The 24534-nt window shown below is 32.5% G+C and overlaps 1 protein-coding gene across 1 annotated transcript in view; it reads left to right on the top strand.

The window, feature by feature from the left end:
• The window catches only part of LOC130448715 (protein yippee-like 2), a 249952-nt gene that overhangs the window by 217102 nt on the left and 8316 nt on the right, over positions 1-24534 (top strand). The window contains exons 5-6 of the mRNA XM_056786196.1: positions 2721-2764; positions 11752-11860. Of these exons, the coding sequence (XP_056642174.1) occupies positions 2721-2764; positions 11752-11860 (153 nt within the window). The remainder of the gene's footprint in view (positions 1-2720; positions 2765-11751; positions 11861-24534) is intronic.

The following is a 24534-nucleotide window of genomic DNA, read 5'->3' as shown; positions in this document are numbered from 1 at the left end:
CTGCAGTATTTATAGACTCTCTTACTTCAAATAGGATGTCTAGTTCGCTACCTGACGACATTTTAAGTAATTACTTCTGACTTGTTTTGACTTATTTTCATAAATCGTTATTGGCTTCCATAGTAACAATACTTCAAGACCTGCTTCCATAGTAAAAATACTTCTAACACCATTCTAACCAATGAACTGAAATACAACAAACTACTTATTGAAATTAATGGATAAATTTGAATTATAGAAGCGCTTATAGAAATATTTAGGTCAGTACCAGCGCTTGCGTCTCCAACAGTTATCTCCAACAAATTACTTTGATGTTAAATGACTAAGGTTTGTGAACTACTTGCAACAGCTTCAGAAGACAGCATATTGGTTTTGGTTTTGTTCTCTATTGGGCTATCCACATAACCTTCTGCAACAGTACTAGATTTCCATCTCAGCCTTTTTAATTGGAGTACATTTGCACCGCTGTTGGCAAGTAACGTAGCGACGGTTCTTCTTAGAGCGTGGCATGTAAAGCCTTCCGAGTCCTCTAAATTCAAAACAGTAGTAATTTTTTCGGAAAACTAAGTTATTGTATTGTGCCCAGTTGTCGTTTTAGGAAAGCCAACAGTTTCCATATTTCGAAATATCAGTTTTTTCTTCAATTTATAGCATGGTTCGAATCATACTGTACATACAAAGTGGACGGCTTCTTTTGTCTGGTTTGTTCTCCAAAATATGCTAAGAATACACTTTCGAAACTGGTATTCTTTACTTTTTTTTCTTCGCACCACTTCCTACATAATACAATAGCTTTTAGGTAGCGATGTTAACTTTTTTTTGATACCAAACCGTGTGCTGCTGCGTCAACAGCCTGTCGTATTTCTAGAGGGGTACAATCCATCAATTCTTCTTCGGGAGAACATTTTTCTCAATTTATTATTTGCGAACTTAATATCCATCCGACTTTATCTACATTATTTATATTAGTGACAGATTCTTAGAAAAATGCCTGGTAATTTTTTGTTAAATGTAATATTTTAGGTATGGTCAGAACGAAAAAAAGATTTATTAATTCTTCCTACCTCGGTGTGTAATATAAAAATTTCCGTATTATTCGACAGAAAAAAAATTTTCATCCTCTTTAGTCACTATGATACGGCACGATACGAGAACGGCGGTCGATTTTTTTTCCTAAATGCACTATTAATAAAATCATAAGCGTATATGATATATTTTATATAGATTTTCCGTATAAATAAGTCTGTGCTGTGAATATTGATAATCAATAAGGTATGTGATGGATATAAATAACACACTTCCAAAATATCAGAAATTCACCATGCTCCAGAATTAAATACAAACGATACAACATCTGTAAGATCTGGTGTTAGGTATTTAGATAATGTCTCTCAAAACATGCTTATTTAACCTGTTTTTCTAGTGAGGTTGATATTACTGTATGTCATCTAAGCTTTTAACATTATAGTTTAGTTAAGTTTTCTTTAACTTATTTTTCAAAACACAAAACTTGGTACACAAAGTAAAAAAATGTAGAGGAAAAAAATAGGTTGCTTCATGATATTCTAGATCACACTGATATTTTTTACAAGGGAGAATGTTTGAAGTTTATTCTGCTGATATATTAATTATTACAGCTCTAATCAATTATTGGAATTGCTAGAGCACGTCAAAGACGTAAATTAACGACCAAACGTTTTTTTAATGACATACGTGTAATAAAACATTAAAACGAGACTGTTTACAGTTACATAAAACCCCGGACAGTAAAGTAACTTTTTTATCATAATTAAATTTTTCTACATTCACTTGATAAACCAGGCTGGTAACGAAATAATCACGTTTACTGAATACTGTCACTTTATTGCTCTCATACGTAGCAATCATGAGTACATACAATACAAATTGGAATATTTGTACTGACAGATTTAGAAGTTTGCTTTAAATTCAAATAATAGTTTGGCATAATTTCTTAAAGTATTGTTTCATTGCTTCATACCTCCACCAGCCATATCTGCTGATTACTCTTTATCCATTTGGCTGTTATATAAATCACATCTATCAAATTATTCGTAGCTGCATTTACAACACAACAACATTTATAAAGTAGAACTATAAATTTTACTTGAATTAAATTGATTCTCAGGGCGTTTCTTATTTCTATCAAGCGTCAATTTCAATATTGAATTTTGAAATCGATGAATCTAATGTTTTTGAAAAGATATCACATCGCAATTCTTAACTAATTGATTCCCGGATGATGAATACATAAGTATTCGAAAGCTCGAGAGTTAGTACACTTTGGTGTTTGCCACAATCCTACTATATACATATATGAATTGGAAGATAGTATTTGCCAGCTAGATTATCAGGGTTTGTTTATTATGCATATATGTATATATATATATATATATATATATATATATATATATATATATATATATATATATATATATATATATATTTCTTCAACTTTTCTCTAGTTTCTCGTAGGCTGTTCTTTTCAAAATGATCCCAAGGAAGGAGCGAAACGTTATGTTATACATATCTAGTTGTTAGCGGTTTTTTATTGGGAACGTGGCAATGAAACACCAAATAATAAAATTTTACTTACAATAATTAAGATTTTCGGTGGTTTTGAATTGTATTAATTCTATGAATTTAAAAATTTTTACAAGAACTCAATTGTTACTATTAATTTCAAATATCTTTTTTTTCAGTCGTTCCAAGGTAGTCAAGGTCGAGCTTATCTATTTAATTCTGTGTAAGTATATTCAAAAACTTGAATTAATGAAGCCATATACTATAAGAGTAGAATACAACAATTCATGCATGTATTGTCAAAATCTAAGTTTGATTGAAAGGATTGGAAATTAGACAATTTATCATTTTTCCAAATATGTTTTGCTCGTTTCAAAAGTATACATGTATATTAGTGGGAAAAATAATCTAAGGAAATCGCACCAATGCGCCTAATAAATAATTCACACATATAGTAATAATAATTTAAGGAACGTAAATTTGCAAACTTATTTCACATGACATGAGTTATACTCAGAAAATAAGATTTTGCGGTGAAAATGTGAGGAAACACGCTGAAAAATTTGAGTTCAAGATAAAAAAATACATTTTTTATTACACATAGCCATCATCAAAAATATGTTCTTGTTGCGCAATTCAAAATTTTTGTTACTGAGAAGTTTCTTTAAGTTTCCAACGAAACTTTTTATTTGGTTATTAGTAATTGAGGAGTTCTTGCTTTCTCAATTCGGCGTTAAGTAATGATTCCTTTGATCTCGAATGATGGCTGGTATTGTTCATAATTATTACAGATTTAATGAGTAATGAATTTATCATTTGAGTAATTTCTTAATGGTATAAGTTGACATTGACTGTGGCGAATATTATGCGATTTAATGGTAAGAAAATACAAATGTCTAGTTTCCACGGCAAAAATCCATGTACTAGGCCATAGACTTTTCACTAATACGTGCTATACTTCGGATTAAGCTCACTGTAGTTTCTCTATAATCTGGCGAACTCGTTAATCTGAAAAATAGTCGATAGTAGGGAATAATGCAGCCGCAGGTGTATATCTACCATTCAGTCTACTCAACCTTGCTTAATCTCGCTTTGTTTCAGCGAACAATTTATTTATTATTAATTCTATGTTTTCAACTGCGATATACATCACACACTCACACACATGCAAACGGATATAAGCACAAAACAAAACTTTCCAACCAGAGCCGTGCAGCCCTCTATTGGCCCTGCCAACCAAATCCTACATGAAATAGTTCTTACTGCCGCCTCTCTTGATTTAGACCCTAGTTACTATTTTTTTGTCTCAAAAGTGAAGGAATGGCTCGGTAGTATTTATTTTGATGAATCGATAAATATGTTTTTCAAATTGTTAGAAAAATTATAACGTTGAATATATAAATAACATGATTGGTTCATAGAAAACTATATTTGTAAATAAAAAGTTTTTTATCCAAGAACCTGTGTTAGTTAAAAAGTTAAAAGTCATAAAATAGAAATAACAGATGGATAGGTATTTCAAGTACCTTTGAGAAGATTGATTCAAGACTATAGAGAAGCCCTGGCTATGGCTGTCCAGGCAAACATTTTGCATTTTCTTTTCTGAAAGGTGCCGTTTAGAATATTTAGTAAAAACTTTAAGCACTCATAATCAGGACAATCTCTTCTCAAGCTTTCACGTTTTATACAACATTACTATGCTTATTCAAATTGGCCGCTTTATTTGTTGCATTTCTAATAGTAGAAATGCACTGTTTTATATTTGGATAGAAAAATCTAGTATTCCTTTAAAAATTTCAAGATGGCTAAAACTATATCATTACTAAAAAATAATTTTCGTTAATAACACACACTATATGTTTTATTTAAATACAGTAACATTTTGTTGAATTTTGTATCCAGTTTACCACGATATGGATAAATCATTTTCAGACACAGTAAGGTGACCATGTCGCAATAATTAATTACTGAATGTAAGATCGCTTACAACATTAGAAAACAACAATATGGTAGTATTGTAACACAACGGAACTATGCATTATTTGTTAATAGGATGGACAAGGATTTCACAGAAAGCAACATTTATAGAATTTCCGACGTCCTTTACATTTATCTAAAGTAGCAATATCGTCCAATAAATCTTGCACATTCAAGACTTTGAATTCAACTCTTAGGGTAAGTCCGGGAGAGTTGGCTCCGATTTTTTTAAAATGAGATAAAATCAAAATCAAAACAAATATTTAAACGCAAAATATGTATTACATATAAGAATCAATAAAACATTAGATTATAAACTAGTTTTAAAGAAAAGGCAAACAGGTAATGAAAAAAAAATTTTTTCTCTTTAATACTGTCTGGGCCAACTCTCCCACATACTATGGGCTAGTTGGCCCAAGGATATAGGGTGAGTTGACCCAACAGAAATGTGTATTTCTACCCTTTTCTTTGATAAGTTTTTACCACAAAGGTCACATAGGTTCAAATATTTCGAACAACTTTCGTGAAACCATCTCTGGCAGTGTAGACATTGAATCCAATCATCGGCTTTCGTGGTCACTTTATATTTTTCACCACATCCAAGGCATTCTGTTGCATCATCTTCGTCCAGACTATCATTAGACCGAGTCACTAACCCATCTAATGCATCAGTATCATCGTCTGTTGATTCATCTTCAATTTTTTGATTTTTTCTTTTATTCTTTTTTTCATGCAGAGCCTTCCTCTTTGATGTTTTTCTCTGATCTTCTTCTTTCTTCTGTTTAAAAGCAGATCTTTTTTTTTCAATGTGGCTTGGGGATGTTAAAACGGCTGCCACTTGCTCTGCCTTCTTTCGTACTTTCTAAATGCTAGCTGATGAGTAGCTGGGCACCGGAAAGAATTTGTTAAGAAGTGTTTCGGGAGTGTTTTTATCGGTATTTATCAGCTCCGGTTCAGGTTCTGACTCTAAGGCTGAAGTAGAGGGCATTTTATCGTCTTTTGTTTGAGTGGTATTATTAGATTCAGTAGCGTAAACTAAAAGGTAAAAAATTAGTTTAAAGAGAGGTCTCTAAATTTACACTAACCTGCAGAAGTATTGGGATCTAATTTTTCATCTTCAGAATCCAAGTAGGCATACTCTGGTATAGCACCAGGATTAAATGGGCAGATTCCTGTAGATTTAAAAGCCGACACAGCGTTATCAACAGTTGCTGCTTTTAACCACGCCTCCGACAACAATTGACCAAATTGCATACGAGAAATTTTCCTACCAGGATTTGCTTTTATAAATGTATTGCAAGCTTTATTCCAAAAGGCTTTCAGGCTTTTAAAGAAACACCTGTCCAAGGGTTGAAGGAACTGAGTAGTATGACCAGGTAGACAAAACAGAATAACATTATGTTCATCGCCATATTCCAGCATTTCTACCGAATTACAATGACTGGCATGACCATCCAGTAAAAGTAGAATTTTTCCGTCTGGTTTACGTGGAACAAAATGTTCTTTTAACCAGGTAAACATCAAATCCGTATTAATATAAGCGTTCATTTTCGTTCATGTAAACCACAGAACCCGGAGGCATACCATTCTCAAACTCGGTTTTTTTATTTTTGCCCTTAAAAGATTACTGTAATTGTTTCTCCCTTTTCTGATGATGTTATTGCGGCAACGTCTTTTGAGCCTTTCTTAGCAATAACATAACCTGGCTTATTATTAAGTTGGAGACCCGTCTCATCCATATTAAATATATGACCAGGCTTGTTTACTAAACCGGCCTCCATTAATGTTGTTTCTAACAGCTTAAAGTACGCCGAGACCTTTTCTTTATTCATACCGTTGCATCGAGCTAGTGATACACCCTCAGCTTTTCTGACACTCAAGTCTGGATGTCGTTGTCAAAACATATGTAACCAGTCATAACCAGCAAGTTTACTGTCTCTATTAAAAGGGTGTTTAATTTTAAGCTGATCTGCCAGGTGAAACGCCATTGCTCTGACATTTTCACGAGTTGGCGCAAATCCGTGTTTTTGTAGCTTTTGTATATGAAACCTAATTTTTAATTCATTCTGGATGCCAAGGATACAAGGCGGTCCAAGAGTTTTGATAAAGTCATTATTTTTAAGTCGCCTTTTAAGTGTTGGAGGAGGAATGTTGTTGAAAGTGCGGCATGCTTCTCTCAAGCCCATCACACCGTTTTTAACTGCTTCTGCAGCCCGGAGTAGGTCGGCTTCATTCCATTTTCCCCTTTGCACTGTCCCTTTTCTAATATATTTTGTTGGCATGATTCTAAAATCTGCAATAAATTATAAGCACTGTAATAAGTACCTACACACTTCGGGATAGAGGGCCCGTGAGCCAACTAACCCGAATGTCCATTGGGCCATCTGTCCCAAATGCATGGGAGTGATGGCCCACTTTATATCTCGCATGTGCTAGGATATAAAGAAACTTTCGTCATCTTAACATAACCTCAAACAATCCCAAACTTAAGATTTGCCATAAATAAGTCCGAAAAAAACTATGTTGGAGTTAACAATTATTCTTAAAACGGACCTTAATTATTTTTAAGGCATGCAAAATAAAATTTTTGTAATAACTTACCCAAAAACTCACTAAATTTATTCAAAAATGGAGCACGGTATGCACGACATGAATATTAGAAGGTGGCTAAAGTAACGCTAAACGTAAAGTTAAAATTTGCGGAAATATTGGAATGGGCCATCTTACACGTTGGGCCATCTGTCCCGGACTTACCCTATCAAATGTAGTAGCCATTTACCTAAAATCTAGCTCACTTATGAACATTACAGAATATTCGATGACTCATCATCAAAGTTATATATATATATATATATATATATATATATATATATATATATATATATATATATATATATATATATATATATATATATATATATATATATAATTTTATCTACAGTGTTAAAAAAAAGGTGATCCCGTCTCTCGGATAGAAAACTGAAAAATATTTTGGGTTTGCTCAGTAAAAAATTGTCGTAGCGCTATCCGAATTCAAGATAAAGGCGTTGTAGAAAAAAAAACATTATATATACACATTTTTTATGATTTTGCCGCAACTACTGGCAACATTGTATCAAAATTTCATACGAATATGTTTTGGAAGCTGATACATCCAATGAATTTGTTTTTATGTCTGACTCTCATAGAGGGCGCTAGTTACACGGTTCGTACCAAGTAGTTTTGAACATAACTTTTTCAATATAAGATTTATTTACCAAATTTTCAAGTGAAAATAAATATTATTTAATTTTACACCAAAAAGATACTCTTGATAAAACTCGATACTGTGTGCCGTTTTCCTATTTTGTTTTGAAAATCATGAAGGCCAATAACATAAAATAGAATTCAATTAGAGTAGTTGTTCAAAAATTTCTTTTCAATACAATGTTGCCAGTAGCTGCAGCAAAATCATAAAAAATGTGGATATTTTACTGAGCAAACCCAAATATTTTCAGTTTTCTATCTATCTTAGAGGCGGAATCACCTTTTTTTGAAACACCCTGTAGAGAGACATCATGTATTAGAAATCGTGGTAGTATTTCGAACTGTTTTTATAACAAATTTTTCATGTTTTATAAAGATGTTCTTACTGATATTTTAATTTGTTTTTGCTGCACGTGTTTCTTAAATTAAATCAGTTGTTTGTTATTTTCACCTTGTCTTTGCATATATTAAAACTAAGTATACTCAGAAATAAGGTGCAGGACCGTATTAATAAAGAAAATGATATTCATCCGGTGCAAAAAGTAGTTAATATAATTATTAATAAATAAATATACCAATTTTATTTCGAAATGCAGAAATAGTGGTAAAGAAAAAATGTACATCGATGCTTTACAATTATATGAGTCACTAAATTCCAAAAAATAAATTTTTTTCCAGTACAAAGTCTAAGGACCGTACACAACCATATGCTACTACATAACATAATGGCTCCAGGACGAATGGCTTGGTCGTAATAGGGTTCAGGTAGAGGACACCCCAAAAGAAGTGATATTTTCTCACTTGAAGAATGTGCTACCATTTTCCAAGCCAGAGTATTCGTTGTGATAAAATGTGGGCATGCGATACTAAATCGATGCCATAGAAATACAGTAATCTTAATCAAATCGCAGATTTGCTATACAAGCCAGAATGAGATGAGCAAATCCACCTTTAAGCACAGAACTCATTATTGGAGAAGCCAATCTCTAGTATTCTGCTAGCGAGGGCGCTGTGGAGATGAATGCAAACACCTGGTAACACAAGTAACACCTAAGCTAACACATACATAGATTAGCTCGATACTATTGAAGACCACTCTTCTAGAAAATAATTTCTAAGTAGCACAATGTGAGAAGGGTTTTTTTTAAATCCGAAGTACCAACATGTGAAAATATCGTACAGAACATTTAAGTTAATGAGACGCGGGAAAATTATGGGTCAGAGAACCGCAGAAGAGACATTAAAAATTGCATTATTTTTACAATTTGTTCATAGTATATTAAAAATGATAGTTTGATGATGTCTTATTTGCATAATGGTATTAGAGACTGTTATTACAATATGAGGAGCAAACAGAAACAAACAAGGATTACTGATTTTATGAGTAAATCATGAAAAAAGTTTCACACGTATCTTCTTAATAGAAATACAAAATGCTCTACGATGTCCTCTTAGTATGACATGTTGGTTTTTTGCTGTGAAGTCATTATAAACGATTCCAACTGTAATACTGGATGTCTACACATCTTAGACATCAAATATTAATAGAAAATGGTAACGATATTCATAGTATTAACCTAGGCCGATCCCTTTGCTTTGCCTCTGATAGGCTCAATGGTGGGGTGTTGAACTTAGCTCTACAGATGAACATGCAGAGTATCCATAACCGTTACCGCACAAGAAAATGGCCATGCGTCTGCTGTCACAACACGATGCGTCCAACGTTTAAACCTAAAGAAATGAAAACATGTCAAAAATACAAAATACGCAGCAATCACCCACAGACTACAAGAAGTGTGTGTATGTTGTACCACAAGTGTTGGTCCAACTTCGTTCCAATGTTGGATACTCCTTTGATACGTGCGGTCAATAAAACTGACTCTTCATGGCCAAATCATACCAGCGTTCAAAGTTGAAAGCATTGAACGCATCGTGTGATAGCGGCTTTAGACAAATAGTTAAAGATAGTGGTCTTTCAAACCTTATGTGAATTCATTATACTTACTGCTGCTACGAATTTTAGCTGACGCACATAATAAATCTAAAAGCATCAATAACTCAGGCAATTTTGTATAGTAAGTTGTTTAGGGGCGAAGCAACTGGATCAACTCGTGTAATAGACATTTAATTTGCTATAACAAATATTAAGATCAATAATAAACATATAAAAATTATGTTTCAAGATCGTGACACGAGAATTTTATATATATTATAATAGATCAACTTATATCTATCGCAAGCACGATAAAGTCGATATAAAGCAAACCAATTGCTCCGTTGAAGAAAAAAAAATGATGTCAAACATATATCCATTTGACTGTAACATCAAAATCCTTGATTTTTATTAGATGACTATTAGCTAATAATAGATGCCAGCTCTTCTAAATTTCTTTTATTTTTGATACAAAATTTTATCTTCACCTTTTTATCTTCATAAATTGATTATAAATTCAGTAAACCTGAAAATTGTTCATTCATATCTAGTAAAAGCGTCTTATCTTCTCTATCAAATGATCGTGATAGACCAATGAGACTGGTCTCGGGTCGTATTCATAAGGTATAATCCTTTCTGCCCTGGTAGAACGGTGCGGGGGTAAATGCCGATAAGTTGTTTCGTTTGTCTATGGTATTTTGAACTTTATAAATTTATAAATTATTAATTACTATTACTTCTCATGAGCAGCTTTATTGATAGGTTATTGAGGTCTACGGTTTTTATACTATTCGGCATCAACATAAAAATATTAGTATTAAACTTTAGTGCAAAATTCGTGTGAGTAGATAAATCATTGATAACTGCTCAATAACAGTGATTGAACATCTACATTATACTACTACATAAATATCATGGAAGAATAAACGTATCAAAAAATAATGAGAATCAAAAGTTCTCGTAGATCATGTTTTAAATTTGGAGTTTCCACCGGAACTTCAACGCAACGTTCGGAAACTGATTGGTAATCTACCTTAACCGTGGGTGTAGTTTCCAAAAAGTATATTGTCTATCATTATCAGATTCATTCGATTCGGCATATTACGAGGGTTACTACTTATATTTTTTGCCTTGGCACCACTGACTTTTTCTGATTGACACTAACATCCCGATGTAAACTCCATATTGCTTAATATACATCAACCTTGTTTGCAGTTGATGGAAAAGTGCAGTCCCTTGTAAAAAATCGAATTTACTTGTAATTAACCTTCATATCTTTAGATGTGAAGTATAACAACAAGAATGCAACAATTAATTCGTAACTCCATGAAGCCCAGTCTATGTAACTGTAAAAAAACGGTTATAAACGGACTCGCGTTGTATTAAAATGAAAATATTCTAAAGTTATATCAAATAATGTATATAGTAACTGTACATAAATCTACGCAAAGGACGAGCCAAATCCAACAAAAATTGTTTGCCTGAGAATCACATCGAAGCAAATGGTTCCCTGTTTCTTCGGAACTAGCAATCATGTGGCAACAATGGCATTACAGCAAAGTAAGACAGTCAACTCCAAATGGTACATAACTATTTGTTTGCGAGAAGTCATTGGAGAAATTTGGAAAACGTAGAGCAAATCATTATTTATGACAATACAAACTTTTATATCGCTGCTTAAATAATTGAATTTTTAATCAGCCAAAAAGACGAGTTGATACTCACCTACCATACAGCTCTAATTTGGAAAGAATTAATTTTTTTTCTTCTCGCACAATGGATAATAAACGATTTTTGACACTAGAAGTTGTTTTCTTGTTTAAAAAGCATATTTTGGAAGCACCTAAGTCGGTGTGGAAAAAGTGCTTTTAAAATTGACTATGCATGAAAAAGAATATCAATCCTACTTCTTCTATCTTACTAATTTCGCTCATAAATTCTTGTTTTTTCATTGTTAGACCAGAAATATAAATATCAATTGTTGTATTTTGTGTTATATGAAAAAGATGGTGCTTATCTCTATTTTTTGTTTTATGTGTTTTATGTTCTTCTAGTGTAAATGTAGGATGCGGTCCCGCTGAAGAACGAGTCCTTCTCACCGGACTTCATGCAGTCGCCGATATTTATTGCGAATGCTGTAAAACCACCTTAGGTTGGAAATATGTAAGTTAAAATTTTATCAATCCCCATATAATACCTGAATTAATCGTATTGCTTCTAAACTAATAATTTATATTTTTAGTAAGAAGGTGAATTTTAATTGCGTCTAACGTAATCAGTGACATCTTGGTACTAAATATTAAATTTCATTTCCTTCAGTCAGTATTTTTGTTTTACTTTCAAATATAGAATCAGATTACTGCAATCAAACTTCAGTTAATACATTGATATTTTACTGAAATGTTCATTACATTCATTATAAATCTGTTGTTTGAAATGAATGAAATAGTTCCAATACTAATTTTTTTATATGCTCGGATCCGCCGATTGAACTATCCATTTTTTACATAAAATAATAATGTACAATCTTAATTTAGAGATTTATTGTCATCGTTGATGTCTCTCTATTTTTATGTGTGAAGTTGTACGTAACTACAACAAATCATTTTTTTAATTTCAATTAAAAAATTGAACTTGTATAATATCAAAAACTGATTGGTTAACTTGTCTACATCATCACTTTATAAAAAACCCTCAATTTAGATATTAACCCATATTAGCCCGACGTATGGTAACGATTAGCCTTTAAGTAAGATACCTCTTGAACATTTAAGAATATTTTATTATTTAACACATTTCCATAACTTACAAAAACATATAAAAAATAAGAGTGTCTTCATTACGCATCTTAAGACGATAAATATCTGCACTGCAATATAAAGCATTATAGGATATGGTATATCAAATTACAATCAACGCAAAGACCAACGTCTCACTTTTTATACATCGTACGTCCACTAGAACAACAACCTTCTCCTGCACCTGGCCTTTTTATCATATCGGGAGCCGGCCATCTCAAAAGACCCGTGATCGCGGAATTGCAAAATTTTTATATAAATCCCCATTTGGTGGGATCATATGAATTGAATTTTGGTTCCGTAACATTTTGCCACATGTTATGTACGAATATTGTGTGTAAAATTTTTTGTGATAAGGCTTTCCAGCATGGCGGAATGTTACTAGAATTAAAATTTCATCATGCCTTTAGAAAATTATCATTTGTCACTTGTACTTGCAAAGATCTTCAAAAATAATTCAAGTGCTCAGAAATATTTTGATACTCTTCATTTTGTATCAATAAATTGTATGGTTCATATGATCCAACCGTATGTGGATGGCAATTCACGGAAAATCATGAACACGAACCATTGTGGTATAACGGCCCAGCGGCAAGTTGAAGAAATTCTGAGTCAACCTGAAAATAATGAAGAATGTGACGAATCAGAGAATAAAAACATTATAATTGTTATGATAATATTTTAGATGAATGATAATAATTATGTTCTGCTTTAGTATAAACAATTGTTTATTGTATTATATTTTAATCAACTGAACTCGGAAATAAATTTCCTATATTTCCTTCGATTCTATTTATCCTTTCATAACTTTAAATTTAAGATATAAATAACATTTTTTATTGTTATATGTACACTTATTACAGAGTGAAATGATGTAATTTAAGGTTTATTGCCATTGATGAGAATCGAGTTCGTATACAATAAAACTGGTATGCGCGATATTTCCGGCGTTTTTAGGCACGTATACCACAATATTTTTAAAATTTACATAAAAACAAGCAAATTAAAAAAAAGTTTCTCGGAATGATGGGGGCATTTTACCCCCAATCATACCCTTTAAGTAGTTAAGCCTTCCGGCTGGAAAAAATTGTTAAGCCGATTTTTTTCATTAATTCAAAAAATTTCCTATCGAATGGACCGTTTTTTATTGAAATCCGCAATGACGGGAAAACATTTTTGCTTTTTTAAATAATTATATATAATTTAAATAATTATGTTTTTTTTTTCATACTTTCGGCCAACTTATGCTAAGTGCATTTTGTTCCTCTAATTTATAGCTGTCGATTTATATTAAAATTTTGCAATTCCGGGATCACGGGTCTTTTGAGATTGCCGGCTCCCGGACTATTATCGCCTACTACGTTCAACGTCACGCTGCTTTTGGATATTGCTGGACGACCCGCACCTTTCGAAGGTACACCATAATGCTGTAGGTACCACATTATAATAATGCGCTTGAGCTCAAGCTGGGATGAATTGCCTTTAGATTTTTTGTAAACTATCCAAGAATTTTCGAATGTAATATCAATAAGCCAATTCCATCGTTTCGTTTATTTTCTTTACCTCTTCATTTGGATTAAAGGAACTATTCCGCTAGAGGTAGATGCGACTGAATATCATTATCTAACCAGTGATGAAAAATTATCCAACTAATTTTGTTAATTATGGGGGCAAAATATCCCTTGTTGAAATTTCTAGTAAATGTTTTTTATTGGACAATGAAATATTTTTCTCTTGGCTCTCATCGTCTCGGTCGCACCGTAACATTGTTCTTTTGAATAAATCAAAACATTTACGCTTGCGAATAAGTTGTCCATATAAAGTTGGTATGGCAAACTTTTCCTCATTTCCGGAAACTCTCTGAGCATGCGGAGTAGTGGCGAAGTAGACTTTCCAAATGTAATGCCATCCTCTTCGTTTGAGTTAGGCTCTTTGTCTTGATATAGGTCGAAGTTAACAAGATATCCAGACAACTTTAAAGACCACATTTTAAATCCAAATCTTTTAGGTTTCCCACGGATAAATTGTTTACATCCATAGCGTATCATAAATAAAGAAGAAATAGAACAAGTACATAGACGGAAGTTCCGCATATATTATTCTGTTATAATATCACAGAAGTTTGGAAAGTTATCAATTATTTTTAATTAACGAGACGTAATCCGCGAAAAATTACGAGAGTGCAGCTAAATGGTTTTTTGAGAATACGTCAAGTTACGGATGATAATAGATTGTTTTCGATTGTTATTCGAATTTGATTGTTTAGTGGTATTCGTAACGATTATATAAATATAATATAAATATTGAATATAAAATTGTTCTAAATAATTTGTGAAACAATATTACCTATCGCTGTTGTAAGGGTTAATATTGTTGCTTAGCTTTAGGTATGGCTTGAGACAATCAATTGAAGAAGGAACAGGCATTTGAATAACTTTTTGAAAGTTCTCTGTAGATTCTGTTAAACTGCTTATAGTTAGAAGAGATTGGTTATTTCTACCTTGTTTAATATATACTCTGCGCGCCTAGACGTGTCCGACTGATTTGGTTAATGCCTATTGGAAAATTTTTGTACCGAAATCTTGACTTCTTTTAATCCGAATTTGGAGTTGGACTAATCGATTCGTTTTGGTTTAGCTGGGTTCTTTATGTAGTAGACGCACTGGACTTGTTTTTATATTGTTTGTTCGAAGAAAACCGGTAGGGTTTTCTTCGCCATGTGCAATTTCGGAGAATGTAGTGTATTCAATTCTATCTGTAAATCTATATTAATATGAAAAATAATGTTTGTCTGTATGTCCTCTATGGAATCATAAACTATACATGTAATGATCTGTAGCTAAATTGTTGTGCATGAGCCAACGAAGGTTACTGAGTGGTGCATTAATGTTTCAAAGAAGAATAGGGACACGCTAATTTTCAATATAAATTCGTTCACAGCTTTCATTTTAATTCAAATCAGCATGAACTGTGCTGGCAATATATGAAATTCATTGGAATGATAGTGGCGCCATTTTATAATAAATTACTTTCATTTGTAAACTAATTTCATTTACTTCCATTTCATTTATTCCTTAAATTCGTCAATTATGAGTTATTTTCCTTTGATTATTACCTGAATTATTCGTTCCAATAAACAAAATTTGATTTTCGAATGAACGTTCTCCTTTTCTGCACTATCAGTTCGATTTGTACGATTTTCAACGTCGATGAACTTCTTTTCGAACATATCCATTTCTTTAAATAGTGCTTCACAACCATCGACATTAATACCTACGTTCTACAAAACAAAAATATCAAGACCACAAAAATATATCTATATACAAAAAACCACAGAAATAATTGAGAATTAATAACCTCCAAAAAGACAATTATCAGAAGATTGACAGAAAAAGAAGAAATAAGTCTGTATGTCATTTATAGAATCGTAAACTAAGTTGTTGGGCATGAACCCTCGGAAGTGGTGGTTTCGAGGAAGAATGATGAGTATGCCAATTTTTAATATATGGTACCACTGTCAATAGCCGGTTCAATTGGATTGGATACATTATGAGATTCGGATTGCTGATTGACATCTAATAAATTCAAACGCATTCACGTCGTTTCCTCCAAAGATTCTTTATTTGAACGTTTCGTTTCATGTATAAACTGTTTAACGGATTTGGATTCAAAATTTAGAAATAATTTAATACTATTAAATTGAAAGGATGCATATCGCAGGCGAAGCCACGTCAGAAAGCGCTAGTTCAATATAAATGTCGTCCTTGGAAAATTCTACTAGACATGAGTTTGCCACGCCACGTGAGCTCGACGGCAGTTTTTTGTAAGCCACCCGTTGAGCTGTTATTATAGTTTTAGATCAGTTGTCAGAAATGGATTTTCTTTCCTCTGGAAGTGTTTCTTCTTTTGGCCGCACATGCGCCTAGTCTATAAGGAAAATTTCTTCTAAACGCATTCCTGCGTTTTGAACGTGTTCAAAAGAATTGAAGACCCAATTGCTTCTATATTTATAAAATAGCTATTCCAAATTAATTCATTGCAATTTCTAGACGTTTTCTGATTTTTAAAGAAACTTCAAAAAGTAGTTATTATCGCAACACACATTGCTGAGTTCACCCAAAAAGTTATTAAACTACTCCACCAAACGTGTAATCTCCTTTACTTCAAAATTTCAATTTGTAATTTTATCATGTATTATATATTATTTAAGGAAAAGCAAAACAAATTCCCCTCAGTGAAATTGAGAATGGTCTACTATTTTCAAGAAAATCCTGCCAAGATCATCTATAACGATATTTGAATTAGCCAGTTGTCAGGTGCACATAAATTACATCCTTCTAAACATGTTTCCTCTAGAAATTTTTGGTGAATTATCCTTATAGAAAACTGCAATTTTATGAATGCATTATATATTACTAAGACAAGAACAACGTTATATTAAAATTAATTAAAATTTTTTTTGATGATTCCCCGTTTATGTTAGGTTAGAAGGGAACCTATTGAATAAGCACCTAGATCTTCAAATCTCAATCCTTTGCCCTTTTTTTATGGAGGTAATTGAAAAACAAAGTTTTTTAAACAAAAATCGGCAATGTTGAGGATCTGAATGCACTAACATGTAGTGTATATTAATTACGCCCCTAAGTTAATAGAAATGCTCAAAACGAATTTCGATATTATAGGTTTAGTTTGTTTAACTAATTAAAAACAACTATTTCATTATTTGGTTTTCATAACTTTGCGACTTTTTATCATCTGAAAATAAGATATTTTGCAATTATGTACAACTTCATACATTCTAAAAAGGTAGCCATAAATATGACATTTTGTTATTTGACACAATAAACGATTTCTTTCAATTTAAATAGAATATTATTCTATATAGAAAATCGAATTGTGTTGTTAAACAACTAGATTAATCGGACAATATCTATTCGAATTACTTTAACAAATTGCAATAATATACTCGTAGTATTTGTCGGCAATAACTGTAAATTTTGTTTTATTAAACTCGTATGTCAAAATAAAGACTTACAGCGTCATCTGCGCCTTCTTTTAAATAGTCATCGACATATTGAGACTTTTTTGTAGATATGAACTTGTTTTTGTATTGTTAGCTTGAACAGCAAGTATTCAAAAACTGGTGTTATTGGAAGCTGGTGAATTCCGTGACAAATATATGCATAAACATGGACAGTTTTTTTTGCAAATCCTCATTCTACTACATACTTTTTGTTCTTGGCACGATTTCTAGGCCTGCGACGTTCTACAATTATAGTATATAAGAGGGCGATCCCTTTGCTGCGTCCCCGACCCACAATTGGCATATCATTTGCATTTTTCAATATAGTCTCCACTGTGGTTTACCCATTTCTCTTCATGTTTTGGAAATAGCCGATAATCGTTGAACTCATTTGGAGCCTGTCAAAGATGTTGCAATCCTATCTGCAGCTGGGTGCGTTTTCCTGATGGAAGAGAACACCTAACGTAATTTTGGAACTAAATTGGTTAATACACACCTGTAATTGTTGCTCCCTTTAGCAGGTAATTTACTAAAATACACTTTCAGCACCCCAAAATACGATTAGCATGACCATCACTGCTGAAGGTTACATCTTAAATTTTCTTGGGGGTGGTGAACGTTGATTTTTTCACTCCATACTATTTTGATCTTTACATGATAGTGATGACCCATCCATTTTTAACACTCTTGCAAGACAACTTTCTTTGTAGTTGTGCAGTGTTTCATGTTCAGTTCAGCAAAATTATATCATACACGACATGCGAGATCACTATCTTCAATTATTTGCATAATATTCGATTTTGCAACACGAGATCATGAACTTTTCTAATATTTTCGTCTGTTAAACTCAGACAAATCTTTTTCACTGGGTATATCATATGATATTGCAGATTCCTCCAATGTATCCACCAAATCTTGTTGGGGTTAACTTTTTTAAACGCAAGTATCTAATCCTGCAAGTTGTTCGCCACGATATATTTTGATACTATGATGTGATTCTCAAATTATGATTAGGTGATTTTCTTTTTTCATTTCCAGTATTCCGATTACTAGCACTGCACCAATCTGATACTAAAATTCAGGAAGAGCAAAATGTTCTACCCAAATTGTAACATTCTTCTGCTATCATTTATGTGGAAAAACAGGAGAGGAGACGAAATAGATCACCCTTTAAGTCTGATTTTTAATTTAATTTTAGAATGAAAATAAACCTGCTTCAAATTCTTTGGTGATCAACTTATAACTAAATTGGAATTTTTTTGAGACGGTGATATTTATACTGAACACACTGTTTACACTACCTCTACACCAACACTCGCAATTACACTGTCTCTCTACCTATTTTATACTAAAAATGCCCACTATTAAACCTTCTCCGTTGAGAAATAATTCCTGGGAAAACCTTCGGCATGATTCTTTGTTCCTTAACTACTAAACTATTGAGTGTGCTGTAAGGAACAGGCTCTTTGTCCTTATTTAAACTGTTCTAACGTTTAATAATTTCAATGCTTCCAAATGAATCCAACAATTTATTATTGGATACATTACCTAACAAATTTACATTATTTATATTTATTTATTATTATTATGACTGGTAGCATAATCGGTAATAGGCTGAGGCCGCACTACGATTTTTTTCAGCAAGCGGTTAATCGCTACAATCGCGAAACGACCCGCAGTTTGAAGATGGATTTCAAGGTAGCAGTATGAGACCATCCTGATAATTTTTTTAATTACTATAGGATGTCAGTAGCCAGCTTCGATAAGATTTTACAAATTGTGCGTCCGTACATCACCTTCATGGATACAAAATTTCGCAAATGTATTTTACCAGAGGAGCGCCTGTCTGTTACGGTCTACCGAATACTGACCAAAAAACCGCCCGCGTTTACGCCAGTGCGTGCGCGTCAACCAAGTTCTATAGATTACAAATTTTGCCGCGGTTTTTACCCGCGAGCATTTTGTAGCAAATCACGGTTTTAAAATCAGTCGCGGGAAAAAACCACAGGTGCGGCCGCTTGTATTAGTTTAACCGTAGTGTGGTCTAAGCCATACTCGATTTTTCAGTCCGTCCATATTTTAAATGAACTATGTGCTCTTAAACCGGATATTAATGGATCTCTTAGTCTGCCGACACAATCATTCACAATCATTAAAGCTAATTCCATATCCACTCTTTTCCAAATTTGGTACTTTATCCTTAGGATTACCCAACAATTGTTTTAATGTATAGTTGGATTTATAAACCAATTCAATTATATAAACAGCAAAACAAGAAAAATTTCGACCTATTTTTTCCCATCCACTCTATAGTTTAGTACTTAAGGAATAAATGTGAAGAAGCTTTTCCACTGGATATAGTTTTCGCGGGAGAAGGTTCATTGGTGGAAAATTTTAGTATAAAATCGGTTGATAGGTTTTGTTTAACTTGAGTCTCTGAAGACGATAACTTGGTTATCGAAACGCATCAGACAGAAATTGTGAGTGTTGTTGTAGTGGTAGTGTAAACAATGAGTTCAGTAAGATCTACTTATATATTTGCAAAAACTGCAAAAAAATAATTTCATGTGAGTGCGGTTTAAAAATTTTTTAATAAAACATTTCAACTTTTTCGGTCATTATTATTGATTTCAAATGAGTGGATTTTGCATTTAAAGTGAATAATGTATTTTCTCTGGTTCAACAGTTATTATTTTTCATGTCATTAATCACAGATAATTCCACAAGCTAGTTTAAAAAATGGAATTTATCAACTGTTGAAAGGTGAATATTCTTTATAATGATAAGGTGACCAATTTTTTATTATAGTTGTAAACAAAATGAATATTAACACCCGCTATTTCTGAAAACAATATGTTTTATTATACAAATATTTAAATTTGACTATCAAGACAACAAAATAAAGACACAATTTTTATCAAATTTAGAGCATACATTAGAAATTCCAAAATACTGGAATTGCCTTTTATGTTAAAAGTTCAATTATATATTGTACTATTTCATGTCCAAAAATATATTTCTATCAATATTATTTAAAATCTCTAGTTTGTCATTCTTTTGGTTTTCTTACATGAATTACTCGTATATGTTTTTTGTTGGTTTTCTACAGCTGCTTTGAGATCATTGTATGTGAATTTTATTCAATGAGACTTAATCATTTTCTATAAATAGATTCCAGATAGTGTTTTATTCTATAATTATTGCATTTGTTTACTAGACAATGAAATACGAGTTTATATTAATTTCCTTTTCGAGTGCATCAATTAGTTCGTATTTGATAGTTTTGGTTGGAAACTTTTTCAGAGTTTAAAAAAAAGGAAATTTCGTCCGATCACAAACAAAATGGAAAAAACAAACACCAAAAATTAGATTGATAAATCTCTGCGTCCTCAGTGGCAAAAAAGTGATTTACTCAATATCGTTCTGGTCGTACAATCACGGAAGATACTGAACGTTCTGGACATCCATTTGAGGCTTCTCCACTCGCAACAATTGGAAAAATCACGGTATATGATGTTGGATAGTGATTTCAATTTTGAATGATTACCAAAAAATTGTTACAATTTGTAGACAAAAGCTTGTAAAAACTAAAAAACAAACATAAACATAACTAGATAAAGATACAAATAAAATTTTAATGAACAGAAGAATTTAAATATTATTCTCAGAATAGAAGTCATTTACAAAGTAGAAGGCACTTTCCAGTAAATATGCCCTCAAATTATTGCGGAATGCGGGAAAAGATGATATCGATTTAATTTCAATTGGCAAGCGATTGTGCATTTTTTTGCATTGTAAAATATTGAGCCTTAACTAATTCTGAACGTGGAATAGTCCGAGAAAATATCTAACAGCTCTCTTTTGTAGTATGAAGATTCGCTCATATTGAGTCGCGCCACACGTACCCCAAAAAGGAAGGGCATATCGGAGATGCGACTCAATAAGGGCATAACAAACTGTTAAGAAGGTGGATAAGTTCAGCTCTTTAGACATTGATTTCCGGGCAAAACAGGAGTAACTTAATTTTTTAGATAAGGCGGCAATATGTAACTCCCATTTCAAGGAATTGTCCATAACAAGCCCTAAGAATTCTAGAGATTCAACGAAGTCAATGGTGATGTTATTTAATAAAAAATTTTTATCTCCTCTCTTAAGGCAATTGGGAAAAGTGCCATTTTGAAATGAAATGTTAATTAAAGTGTTAAGGTGATTTAAGGTACAATGGTGCAGACTCGAAAACAGTTTTAATGTACCTGTAAGTCCATCAGTTCCGGATGAGTATTTATTTTTGATGTCATTAATTGTACTGCGAAGCTCTGCTAAAACTACGGGCATAAAGAAGAAACTGTGTAAGTTTGCATTAACATCAGGGAGATATGAAAGCGGATCATGAAAAGGAGTTATAGAATTTGATAAATTTTTAGCTTCATTCTCAAAGTAATTATTAAGGTTATCAGGTGAAGTACAGATTATGTTCAATGAAGAAGCCTTATTTCTTAGATCATTCACATTTCTTTAACATTATGACAATTGGTGACTCTCCTATTATAATAAATATCTTTGGCAACTTTTATTGTCTTATGATAAATTTTTCTGTTTAGTTTCACGTAATTTTTGAAGACACTTTTAAAAGATACCTGCCGCGTTTACTCACACTCAATGGCCTGGATTTATCACAACATACCAGAGACCAAACAGCATCTAAAACAAATTATGAGAGGCATAAACAATGAAATGAATACTTATTTTGAAGACATGATGAATCATCTTTTTTGGAAGGGATGACTAAATTGAAGAAACATTGATCAAAGGATATAAAACTGGGAACTATGGTAAAAAATGAAAATTTATATCGGAATACCTGTGACATATTGGCACGCCTTCAATTCATATTCTTGGACCAGTTTATTGGTATATTATGTGATATCTTGTATAGAGTACTTGCACTTTTGTGATTGTTATGAACAAAAGAAAACACATCATATTCTTAAAAATTCTTATTTAACATAAAAAACATGGAATGGAGAATAATTGTTCTTGGTTTATTGATGTAGACTTGGATTTTAACAAAACCTCATAAAAAGAAATCAGCTAGAGATAGGTCTGGGTTGTGGAATATTTTCTGTGCTCGAGATCAATTTGATTGGGAGCATTTTTTAAACCATATGTCGCTAGATGTATGACGACAGGTTGAGCCATTTTGCTGCATCAATTTTCAATTTTTTTAATCCCAAAATGATGTAACTATGAAAAAGTTTTCGTATCATATTCGCATAATTTGCAGACTGAATTGCCGCGTGCATTATTAAAAAAGTAGGGGCTATTTACACCTGTTAAGATATTACTGCCCAAATCGTCCCTTTTGGAGACTGTATAGGTATTTGGTGTTTTAATTTAGGGTTTTTTCGAAATTTTATTTATAGATATACCTATTTAAGTAAAAGTGGGCATCGTCGTGAACGAAAAGGTTATCAAAGTTTCCAAAATGCTCGTACATCGTATTGACGAAGATTTTTCTTGAAATTTGATTATTTTGGTTTCAAGTCTTGCACTAACGTATCGCTGAAGGCCGCTTGATATGATACAAGACAACTGGAAAAAAATTACATGCAATGCATACAATGCAATCTTGCATGTCGCTTGGCATAATGCACGTCTCTTGCCATTGCATCATGGTTACCACTAATAAAAATTCTTTAAGTGAAATTAAACAATTTCCTTACCTCAAATTTTATTTAATATTTTGTGGACTGTTTATAAATTAAAATAACAAAGCTAGGTAAAGTAAACAAGAAAAAAGGGGTCAGTACATAACAGGCAATAATCTGCTGCTACCTCTCTATTGGAGTCTGACGAACAGAAAAGAGCGCCCAGGCGATGGTGAACCAGACTAGATGAAACAAAAGGAGATATGAGTTTAGTTATAAAAATAGACACGAACGTACACAAATTATTTGAAAATCGATGAAGAAATATTTGAAAAACTGTTAATGAAAATAAAACATAGTTTAACTAAAAAATCCTTGGCGAGAGATGTAATATCAACAGATCAGAAAGTCATTCCAATTGTAAAATGCACGTAATAAAAATGGCACCGAACAGATAATTTTGCAAGTTCAAAATCTTGCATCAAAATTCAGCCGAACTTTATCTGCGTATGATTTTGAACAAGAAATATTGCGTCTTGCATTGTATTGCACGTTGTCTTGCATCATGTCAAGCTACGCTTGCGTGTAGGCAACTATGGATTGTCTCGTTTAGTTGCGCAACGGTCTCTTCGCTTCTCATGCTTCGTGGTCGCTCATTTTACTGTATTAATACTGGTGGCACTTGCCATGATTTAATTGAATTGGAACTTGAGCACTGATTAATATTATGTAAGTGGTAATACGATCGAAATAGACAGTTACTAATGACTTAATAATCATTGAGAATCGAGGAACCGCGCGAGAGCAACCTCGACTAGGACGTTCCCGTGTAAAGCTCTAGCCCCTACTCCTCGCATCGCGCGGTCCCTACGCTCTATGGGTTATAAAAAAGGAAAAATTTATGCCCACTCGGTATATGATATTCTTCCGTTTTTTCATGAAAAATACCTATCTGCGATCAATTACATTTTATTCTCTATTAGCTGATATATTTTTTTAATTATCGCGTTAATTAAGTTTTCTTAGTGATTTTTTTCTGTTATTGAATTAAAAGTGATTATATACATCAGTTATAGCTTCTTAACAAATCCTTTTCCATCACATACAGTGCTTTTCAGATAAAAGTATCCACCTTTAATAACTTTTGTAATACTGGTATTTAGAAAAAATCCAAAAACACATCAATTTATGTTGGAAGGGGCAAGCATTATGGCTCATTTAAACTTACTGGAAAAGCCACCCCCTCACCCCTAGCAGCATCCCCTTTATTTTTTTATTTTACTTTTCATATTTTTTATGTAAAATTTGGATACTCCTCTTTGAGCTGATTTCAAAAATGTATCATACTTGTAGGTCATCTTCTACAGT

This window comes from Diorhabda sublineata, chromosome 9 (assembly GCF_026230105.1).
Source record: "Diorhabda sublineata isolate icDioSubl1.1 chromosome 9, icDioSubl1.1, whole genome shotgun sequence".
NCBI classification, from domain to species: Eukaryota; Metazoa; Arthropoda; class Insecta; order Coleoptera; family Chrysomelidae; genus Diorhabda; species Diorhabda sublineata.
Note: the sequence above shows the minus strand (reverse complement) of the source record. Positions and strands in the feature narration are given on the sequence as shown.